An 11,264-nucleotide genomic window follows, 5' to 3' on the forward strand; every position below is an offset into this window, starting at 1 on the left:
TCTTAGACATCCTGGGCCGGCAGGTGAGCAGATCAGGGCTGACATCTGAGCTGCCGTCTCCCCGCCCACTCAGGTGAGGCCAGGAGGGAAAGCCAGGAGAGGTTGCATGGTCCCTGGGGAGTAAGGGCACAGGCTCCGAGACAAGCCGAGCAGAACTCCACGTCCCAGAACCTGGTTGTGTAGACCCCTTTGCACTTCCTGGATTCTCAGACGGATGGAGACATCTCAGAACAGATGCAGGAGCACTGGTCCAGCCTCAGAAAACCCAGTTGTTCCCCGAGCCAGACCTCCGCCCAACTATGTGGTTGTGAGGAAGTCACTGGAGCCCATGGGACCTGTTTTCATCCCCTGTCAACTGAGTAGGATGGGCTTAGACCTCAAGGTCAGTCCCCACCATCTCTAAAGGGCTAACGTTAAGCCTTGCTGCCACGTGTCCTTCCCCCTAAGAACGAACAAGTGTCAGTGGGTCTTTGTGGCTTGTGCTGCCCTCTTTTATGTCCTGGGAGAGGCGGACCCTCCCTATCAGCGCCATGGAGTTTAGCAGACCGCTCTGCCTGCCAAGGCGACCACCCTGGACATACCCTCCGCCCCTCTGCCCCACTGAGCCTCACACACATTTTTGGCAGGGTCTTCCTGACCTCCACCGTCGCTGTCGCCCCCGCCCCGAGTGTCCAGTGCAGAGGAGGGTCTCAGCCTCATGGGGAGGAGGTTGGTACCAGTGTCCAGCCAGGAGGTCAGTCCAGGAGGCGTGGTCTTTCACGGCATGAATCAATGTGAAGAGCTGGTCCCCAGGGGAGGAGCGGATAGGAGCAGAAGCTCTACTGAGTGCGCACACACATGAACATGTGTGCGCACATATGTATGTGCCCGTGTGTGCCCGTGTGTGTGGCTGTGGCATGATTGAAATTCTTAGGGGAGGAGGCAGACTCTGACATGGCTGTGGTGACCTCACCAGAAGATGATTCTTGTCGGTTTTTCATTTTCGATCGACAAATTTCAGACAGTTTCTACTGTCCCGAGATAGTCTGTCTCGGGGCTGATTCTGTGCAAGCCCTTGTCCCACGGTCCTCAAGTATCTGGCACACGCATTTGTTAAAGGGATGAAGGCAGGGAGCGGACTTCCCAAGGGCGGAAGGGGGTGGCCCCCAAATTGAGGGCCTCAAACACCCAGGCTGCAGAAGTTCTTGGTGGAGCTTCATGCCTTTAGAATCTTACAAAAATTCATTGCCAGACTTTCTCCTAGGTTACCCAATTAGAAATGCATGTTTAAGTTACGAGCGGCCTAGGAAGGAGGAGACTTATCTTCCAAGAGCCCACCGATGTAGCTCGTTGCGTGGATGTGTGACTGAGACAGGGCCGGGGGCAGGGGGGACCACGGCTGATGCGGGGGAAGGGGGCGGCGCAGCAAGGCAGTGGAAAACCGCCTTCAGCAGGTTGCAGAGCCACTGGCACCAAGGAGAAGGTGCCCATGGACCTTTAGTCCAGGCTCAATGACATCCTCTTCCAATCGCTTTGCCCAGGTTAGAAGGGCTCGTCCAGCAGCACACGCTCCCTGCTCCCTCCACGTGTGCTGCAGGCGAGGAGAGAGCTTGGGCGAGGAGAAGCTTTGCCCACCTCTTCCTCCCAGCCCAGACCACCAACTACCCTCATCTGGGGTCCCCAGAGTTTCCAGGCCTTAAATTCCACAGGCGGCCACCAGGGTAGTCGGGGTGCTTTGGCAGAACCGGGAGGGGCTTCCTGCATCTTGAACGAAGTGCTGGTTGGGTTGAGGTCCATGCCAGCGTGTCTCCAAGTTTTCAAACTTTAGCGTCAGAGCCATCCGGAGGGCTCGTTAAAACATGGATCGCTGGGCCCCGAATCCGAGCTTCAGATTCAGAAAGTCCGCAGGCAGGACTCAGGAGGACCCGGGATTTGCATCTCTCACTACTTCCTGGGTGGTGCTGCTGCTCCAGGGACCTCACTTTGAGAACGGCTGCTCTCAGTGCAGGTAGAAATGCACACAGTGGGCTCCAAGGACAGCACTGGGGAGCCACAGGAGACTACTGTCCCTGGGTCCAGCAGCCGGCTGGACACTGGTCAGTCCTGGGTACATAACTATGGCTCTTTGAGGAAAACAAACAAGACGTGTTTTTCTCTCTGCAAGACGTGTTGTTTTTCTTTCTTCATGAAAATGTCACTTCCTCAGAGATGCTGTGTCCGATGACGTCAGTTTAGCAGATCTTCATTCTTTTTTTTTAAGCGTTTTATTTTATGATTAGTTTCAAGCATACAGCACACAGGTTAGACATTTATGTAGTTTATGAAACGGTCCCCCTGATTGCTCTGTCTCTCCGGCTCTGCACGCAGCCATCGCATTAATGCTGACTGCATCCCCTCCCTGTGACCATCTGTCAATTACTAATTTGTCCTTCTTTAACCCTTTACCCTTTTCTCCCAGCCCCCCACCCCCTCCCCTCGGGCCATACCGGATTGTCCTTTGTATTTAGTCTGTTTTCGCTTAGTTTGTTCTTTTCATTTGTTAGATCCCACATATCAGTAAAATCACGTGGTGCTTATCTTTCTCTGACTTACGTCACTCAGCATAATAACCTCTAGGTCCATCCATATCGTTGCGAATGGAAGGATTTTATTATTTTATGGTTGAGTAATATTCCTATCCTTAACCATTTGGTTCCCTGTCTCGTTCTCTTTATCACTAATCAGTACAGAGTTGCTTCCTACTTCATTGCTTATGTGTTTATTGTCCACTTTATCCCATGAGATGCAAGTTTCTTGAGGGCCATGGCTCTGTCTTGTCACCGTGGAATTCCCGTCTCCTAGAACAGCATCTCGTTCACTGCCGACACTCAATAAGCATCTGCTGTGTAATAGCGGCCTTAGCCATCCTGGGGAAGCAAACCGAGTTCATGGCGCCCAGAGTGAGTGTGGAACAGGTGGCCTTGGCCATGCCACTGACCCCGATCTATTCCCAGCGTTCTTAGCGGACCCGTTCTGCAAAGTCTCTGCCCTGCGTGTGGCAATGGGTGAGGCCACAGCTCTCAATACTCTACTGTCATTTTTAATGAGCCATCAGATGCCTGGCCCAAATCAAAAGAGGAAATGAATGGGGATGTGATGGGAATGATGGGCCTTGTTCCAGGGGTCCCTAACTGTGACCGCAGCTCCGACTCTTAGTGCTGTTAAGAGCCCTGCGTCCAATATCTGCAAGGACCAGGACCAAGGGTTTCCCCAAACCCCGAGCTCCAGGTTCTCCCTGGTCTGTGGTAAGCGGAGCTCGCTGGGGAGGCCAGGCTTCCCTGTGCCCTGCTATGTCTGTGCCCTGCTTGTAGAGTCACCGGGCAGAACACTGAGCTGAGCTGTTCCAGCAACCTCCCTCCAGCTTGGGCCAGGCAGTGGACCATCGGACCATGTGTATCACACACACACACACACACCACGCACCTCCCACACCAGCCCCTGGATGTCCCAGGCAGTGGCACTGGGCTCAGAATTGGCCATCTCCCGCCCCCTGCCGATGTGCCACAGCCTGGACCTGGAGCTGGGGTGTAACTGGCTTCAGAGGCTGAACTGCTTCTGACATTTCAATCCAGCGGCCTGGGCCTGAAGCACACACTCTTGACATTTACATGTTTATTTACTTGTTTGACAAGTGGTTTTTAGGGGAAGGTGGGTGGAGGGGAGGGGCCTACTGGAACTGTGGTTATGTGTGTGTCTTACGGACACAAAATATAGTTAAAATTCAGGTTCCCTAAGTGCACCAAATATATCCTGGATTGGATCCTAGAACAGAAAAAGGACATTTAGTGGAAAAACTGGTGAAATCCGAATACAGTCTAGAGTTTAGTTAATAGTAACGTACCAGTGTTAATCTCTTAGTTTTGACAAATGTACCACCATTGTGTAAGATGCTAACATCAAGAGAAGGTGGGTGTGGGGTGTATGGGAACACCCCATACTATCTTAGCAACTCTTCTGTAAATCTAAAATTATTTCTCCAAAAAAGTTTATTTAAAAAAAAAAATCAGTCCCAAAGTTTTATGACCCAATAGAACATATCGATTTGAAGATTTAATTAGCACATCCATTATTCAGTTCAATTTTTATATTTTATTATACAACATACATACATGCAGTAAGGTACACAAATCTTTGTGTACAGCTCATTGAATTTTTGCATGCGGTGCACCCTCCTGACCTGACCAGCACCAGAGCAAACATTGGAATGTTCCCAGCACCCAGAAGCCTCCTTCCAGCCCCTTCCCAGTGAACAGCATCTCCTCCCCAGAAATGGCCACTATCTTGACCTGTATACCAGACTGGTTTGGCCCGTTCTTGAACTTCATTTAAATAGTGTCATAAAGTATGTAGTCTTTTGAGTCTAGCTTCTTTTTCTCGACATCACACCTGAAAATCAGCCATGCTCTTGTGTATAGAGGTAGTTCATTCTTTGATTATTGGGTAATAGTCCATTGCATGAATAGTCCCCAATTTAGTTATTCATTCTATTTTCGATTGATACTTGGGTTGTTTCCAGTTTGAGACTCTTACAAATGAAGTTGCTGTAAACAGTTTCATACATGTCTTTGGCAGCTTATGCACGCATGTCTCTTGGATGTGTACTTCCGACAGGAATCGCTGGATCCTAGAGTATTTGCATGTTCGGTTTGAGAAACCTGGCAGCTTTCCAAAGTGTTCGTACCAGTTACACTTCCTCCAGAAACGTGTGAGAGTTTCGGTTGCGTCAGATCCTTGTCAACACTTGCTGCTGTCAATCTTTTTAATTTTAGTCATTCTAGTGGGCACCTCATGATTTTAATTTGCATTTCCCTGATGACCCTGTGTTTAGCAGCTCCTAGGAGATCTTCTTAAACAGTGAAGTGCCTGTTCAAGTTTTTTGCCTCTTCTTATTGGATGGTTGGTCTTTTTCTTATTGATTTGTAGATGCTCTTTATATATTCTGGATACAAGTCCATTGTCAGATATATGTATAGTAAATACCTTCTCCCCACCTATGGCTTTTCTTTTCCTCTTACTGGTGTCTTAGTGGTGTCTTTCAAAGATTAGGTTAGTTCAGCTTTAACCAAATCAACTGTTGCTTATTTTTTTCATTCAAATCAGATGACTTTGGCATTTGCATAAATTCGGAACTAGAAGAAATTTTAGAGATCATTTGTGCCAGTGGTTCTTGAGTCTTATGTTCAGTAGAATAACTTGAGGAGCTTTTCAAAAAATACCCGTGCTTAGGTCCCACCACCAGAGATTATGAATCACTTGGCCAGGGGCGGTGCCCAGGGAATAGTATGATTTTAAAAGCTCCCCGGGGAATTTTAACAAGTGGTTAGAATTGAAACCTAATTGAGAGAGTCTAAGAGAGTGACGTTCTGCTTGGCAGTGGCCTAATGCCCTAGCCAATCCTGCCTCATCTCAGGATGCTTAACAGTTTATTGAGTCTTCCGGGGTGGTTAGTGGAGACCAGCCCCCAGCACGATCCTTAGAGCCTTCCTCTATTAAACCTCTCAGTTCGTCCAGGACAGTCCCGGTCAGTGCCTGTTGTCTTGGTGAAACCCTTCCTTTTATTCTCAGAAGTGTCCCGATTAGGATAGCATGCTACAGGGCTGCCCTGTCTTGAGCGTGTGCTGTCCCTGGCCTACACGCCTCTGTCCTCAGCCTCCTGACTCAGCCGGCTACACTTGTGGGGTCTGGAAGACACCCGGTAGGCATCCCCAGAGCAGAGGAGCCCAGCTTTCCATGCTAGCAACGACCAGGCCCTAATTCCTCATCCTTCCAGCTGGATCTACTGAACCCCACACAGAGAAGCTGCACCCAGATAAGGGGCCAGTTCCGGAGACCACACTCAGACCCAAAGCCACACCTTCAACACCCGACACCTCGAAAATTCCATTTAACCACTGCCTTGCCACAGAGAGGCGGCTCAGCCTCAACAGCCCACGGCTGTTGTCATTGATCCTCTGTCATTAAACTGCCCGACTGACCCGATCAGTAGGACAGCTGATTAGAGGGGTTCTGATCGGTGGCAGGGAGCAAGCCCATTCTTCCACAGGAACACATGACAAAGGCCCATAAAGATCCCAGAGGTCACAGAGGTGTCAGCCTCCTTCATTCAGGCCGAGCCCTTTCTCAAGGTGTCACCCTCAGGACAACTGAGGAGCAGCCTTCTCTCCGCTCTTTCTACATGGCAAGAACTACCTGGTGACATACCTGTCACCACAAAAACTGAGTGCCCCAGAGCAGCTCCGTGGCAGAGACACATCCAGTGGCTCCAGCCCTGCTGCCCGCTCCGTCATTCAGAATTATCTGATTCATCGAAATTTCCTTCCTACCTTTACCCACATCGCCTATGCAAAAATAACTGATTCTGACGGTAGTGGGTTGAATGCTGTTTCCCCAAAACTATATCCGTGCACTAATCCCCAGAATCTGTGAATGTGACATTATTTGAAAAAGAGTCTTTGCAGATGTAACTATGTGAAGGATCACCCTGGATTAGCCAGGTGTGCCCTAAATCCAATGACAAGTGTCCCGATTAAGGGACAGAAGAAGAGGAGAAAGGCATCATACTATCAAAGGCATTAAGTGATAAAGCCAGGAGCCAAGGAACGCTTGGTTCACCCAGAGCTAGAAGAGCCTCAGAGGTAGCACAGCCTTTCAGACACCTTGATTTCAGACATCCAGCCCCCAGAACAGTGAGAGAATAAATTTTGGTTGTTTAAGCCATCGAGTTTGTGGTATTTTGTTATGGCAGCCTTGGGAAACTGACCCAATGACTTAAATTAGCTTGATTTTCCTAGACCCCACCTTACCTCCCTGCAAAGCTGTTCCCCACATTATCTGCCATGAAGCATTATCTAGGACAGACACACACACACACACACACACACACACACACACACACACACGCACATACACACCCTCAGCGCATTTACATCTTTGTCTCAGCCTTTCCCAGGAGACGCAATGAGCTTTTCCCAAGAAGAAATGGGATGTACTAGATAATTCATCAGGGCCTCACAGAAGCTTGGGGCTGGGGGAGCAGGCAGGCTGAGCCCTGCAGAGCTCTCTGCCCTTGCCCCGTCCAGGGGCTCTGGGTAGCCAGGTTCCTTCGGTTTCTGGGCCAAAAATAGAATTCTAAGATGAAACAACAAAGGAGAACAAGAGCCCAGAGGCAGACCTCCTGCGTTCAATGATGGGAATCAAGAGCTGCCTGCGAAGTTCAGAGGCAAACGCATTAGACTCTCAGTTGGGGGGGGGGGAAAAGCAAATAGCGGGGCTTTGGGCCAGCGGGAGCTCTCTTGGGCAGCACGCGGCAGGCTCACCGAGAGGAGAATTCAGCTGGGAAGGCTTGTTTCAGGGTGAACATCAGGAAGACGATCTCCTCGTAGTTATCCGATTCATACAGACACCCAAACTGGGGTGAGCCGTCAAGGCCGGTGCCCAGGCTCTGGAGGTCTGAGTAGGCGCAGCTGCCCCTGGCCAGCAGGGTGGGCTGGGACCAGGCCTCGGGGGCCGGGGGCCGTGTGTTGAGGTAGGCACCCAGGTTGGACCTCTGCTGGGGGTCAGTGGGGTGAGTGTAGAGTAGCCACGTGCCCGAGGATTCTGACTCCCCGCTGGGGCTGGGGAAGCTGACGACACTCCCGTGGCAGCCGTGGGGAGGCTCCACAAGCTTCTGCACTGGTTGGATCCCCCCGAAATCTAGCCCGTCGTTGGTGCTCTCGGCCTGGACCCTGGCATGGAGGGAGCTTCTAGCGTTCAGGTACACCACCCTCTGTTTGGCACCCCCCACCTCAGCCACTTGGCACTCCAGGGTGTCCTGGGTCACGAAGCTGCCTCTTTCCCACGTGAGCCCGTGGTCGTGGCTGATGAAGCAGAAAGAGAAGGGGCAAGGCTGCTGGTGGCCTTGGAGGTTCCGATAGGCGTAGGCCGGCACCACCAGGCTCTGCGTCCTATTGTGCAACTGCAGACAGTGGCCCGGGCCCACCGCGAAAGTGGCCCATTCCTTGTAGGCCGGGCCAATGGCTGAGCTCGTGAGGTCTCTGGCGGGGCTCCAGGACCTCCCGTGGTCGGTGCTGGTGACTTGGCACAGCAGCGTCACATTGACCCTGCTGTGGAGCTGGTGGTGTTCAGAGATCTGACTGGGGATGGCAATGAAGAAGAGGAAGAGGATCCCCGTCTTCTCGTCATACACGGGGCTGGGGTTCATGGACCGGTGGCCTTCCAGTTGGGCTTGGGCTACCTCCTCTTGAGCATGCCACTGAATGCGAGGGGAGAGGGAGAAGGAGAAGCACTGCCTTGAAATGACCAGCGACAGTGGCGGGCGCTGCATTCTGGGTAGGGGAGGGTGTCTCATGGGGTGAGGATCAAAGGTCATCCGGGAGAGCTGATAACCCAGCACTCACTCACCCTTATAAACCCGCCCTTCCAGAGCTGTGGGATGCGGGCCTCCACCTCACTCCCTCCAAGGCAGCCCACTCCTCTTGCATGGCCATTGCCTCTGTTCCCACCGACAAATGCTACAGAGCACCTCCAGATGCAGAGGTGATTCAGGCACGAGCCATTCCCAGCTTCACCCTGGTTCCCACAACTCTCGATCCCGGTCCAACTCCCGTTCTTGAAAGATAAAGCCCTACTAGTAATTACAACAGTCTGACCAATGTGGGACGGAATATGACAATCACCTCCCACCTTTTATATATCATACTCTATTAATGTAGCTTAGGCGGGGGCAGCATCATGACACTAAGGATATGTTGCAGCTCTGACTTCAACCCTCATTCATTAACAGCTACCCCCAAGGTAGACATTGCGTCAAGAGCCTAACATTCATTGTCTCATCTACCCTAACCCCTAACTCCTGGGGGACAGGTGTTATCGGCTCCATCTTACATCTGGAGAAAGAGAGGCTTAGACAGGGTAGATGAACTCCTCAAGGCCGTACCTCTCGTAAGTGACAGAACCAAGACTTGAACCCAGGTCCATCTGCTTCAAATCCCATGCTCTGAACGGCTACTATGTAATAATGCCACAAAGTAATGATAATAATATTAAAACCCTTTATATGTGATAAACCAATCTTGGGCGTCTTTGTCAAAATTAATTACTTGATCTACGTGCTGGAACTCCAGGACGCAAGTAATCACTGAGACCTACCCTGTCCCCCACTCCCCAGGTTAATTTTACTCAAAGGATACAAGCCCCCGGTTCCGTGATGCTAACTAGTCCTCCCTCAAGTTCTCAACGACGTAGGGAAACCTTTCTGAACATCAGTTTCCCTGACCGACTGTTCAGGCGTGCAGTAAAGCCAATGCAGCCAGGCCCGCTGGACCTGTTCGCAGTGAATCCACGTGCTATCTGGGTCATCACTTGGGGGCGCCTTCTCTGCCCCACCCGTGATAGGTCCCTGGGTCGCTCTGGGGTTCCTATGTATGTTTTCCCTCTGTTCCCTAGACCCCAGCCATCTAAGGATGGTGTGGTTCCCGTATCCCCAGTGGAGCTCGTGCAGCCTCATCTTGCCTTACCTGGACCTGCTGGGTAGACGCATCGTAGCTTCCTCTGCGTAGGATGATCAGCTCTGCGTGCTCATCCTTCTTGCTCGTCCGCTTTTCTGCGAAGGCCAGCAGAGTCTTCTGCTGTGGCAGGTAGAGCAGAGCCGGGATTCTGTAGGCGTGGGCTCCCGACTGGAACACCCTCTCCTTCTGCAGGACGGAGCAGGACGCCATGGGGCCTGGGGGAGGAAGAGAAGACAAATCCCTTCAGTCACATCCTGAGAGCCAACCGAGCGAGCCAACCAAGGCCGGGGTGGCCTGTCCTCTTCCCACTTGGGGCTCATCCGTTTTCATCACATTTCCAGACCCTGTCTACCAGTTCTGCACGGCCTCCCGTGGAGTCTGGCGGTACCCTGTCCATGAGCCATCTGGGAAGGGGTATTTGGAAAAAGCGTATTTTGGTTGGATTTTTCTTATAAGTTAACAAACCTCGTTAAGACAAATTTGTGATACCCTTCAACTGCTTTCGCCAAACCTAACACATCGATCACGTGCTAAACCTTGGATAGGAGGAGGGCGCTTGCCAAGTGGCGTGTTCTACAGCTGTCCAACTGCCAGAAAATGACACATGGGAGCTTTTTATAACTCTAGAGCCCTAGAAAGTTGCCTGAGGAAAAAAAGAAAAAGAAGGAAAAAGCCTTCTTCTCCAGGCTCTCCTTCCCAGGCTGCCTGAGGCTAAGTTCCCAGCTGCCCCCATCTGCACGAGCCACCCGTGGGGAAGGGAGGGGGGGGTGTCTGGACGGGAAGAGAAAGAAGCTCCAGAGAGCTCACCTGGGCTGGGGGGAGGGGTCCTCCAGAGGTACAAGAAAATAGAAATTAAAAATAAGTTTTTGGCCGAAAAGGGTAGAGAAGGCCAGAGGTGACTTGGTGACCACGTATGACAGTGGCCTCTGTGCTGGTGTCACCGAGAGTGGGGATCCCCTCTTGGCGCGTTGTCCAGGCTCTTGATGTCTCGAATGAAGAATTGAGCAAGACACCGAAATACAGCAGAAACGCAAAGCTTTATTAGAAGGGAAAGGAAAGCAACAGTATAGTTCCAGACGTGGAAGCGGCCCGGGCCAGAGAAGAACGGTTCGAAGGCCCAGGAACAAAGACTTTGGGGTTTTTATCCCATATGCTGTGGGCGGTCACTTTTCTTAGAGGAGCGGGCTTCCTTGATTGACAACTACGATCGACAGGACTCAGTGATTCGTCATTTGCTTTCTGTGCATGTTCGGTCCCAGAATTCAGTCTGTTACGATGATATTAAGGAACTTCAAGGCATATGCATCATATTATAATGAAGATATAATGAGATTCAGGGAAATTGAAGGTACTTGGGCCATTTATTGCGCAGGTGCGAGTGACTGGCTGAAACTAGTACCTAATTTTCTGCTCACATGTTTCTTTCGATGAGTTACTTTTAACCTAAAAATGCCTTCTGACTCGCTCAACTGGGGGCGGGCTGGGCAGACCCTTTCTAGAAGAAGATGACCTCAGTGACTCCGCAGACGGACCCGAGACCTCCTAACTAACTTTCCTGCCTAACTCTTTTCTAAGAGCCATGAGCCCCCTTATTTTATTAGTATGGATGTTGAGGGACGGGAGGTCTCTTCTTCTGTATCTGCATCCTGCTGAGAAGGATTATAGGTAGTCCCTGCCTACTGGGGTTTCATGGAGCTCTTTCTCTTCCTGCCTCAGTCAGGGTGGGGTCTTGGGTTTCCT

General features: G+C 51.2%; 1 protein-coding gene across 1 annotated transcript; it reads right to left on the reverse strand.

The window, feature by feature from the left end:
- Nucleotides 1–7,330: 7,330 nt before the first annotated feature.
- On the reverse strand, nucleotides 7,331–9,734 carry NEU2 (neuraminidase 2). Its single transcript, XM_006906623.1, has 2 exons — nucleotides 9,534–9,734; nucleotides 7,331–8,269 (listed from the first exon to the last, which is right to left on the reverse strand). The coding sequence occupies exons 1-2, from the start codon at nucleotides 9,732–9,734 to the stop codon at nucleotides 7,331–7,333; spliced, it is 1,140 nt and encodes a 379-aa protein (XP_006906685.1).
- Nucleotides 9,735–11,264: the final 1,530 nt, after the last annotated feature.

This window comes from Pteropus alecto, unplaced genomic scaffold, assembly GCF_000325575.1.
Source record: "Pteropus alecto unplaced genomic scaffold, ASM32557v1 scaffold110, whole genome shotgun sequence".
NCBI lineage: Eukaryota > Metazoa > Chordata > Mammalia > Chiroptera > Pteropodidae > Pteropus > Pteropus alecto.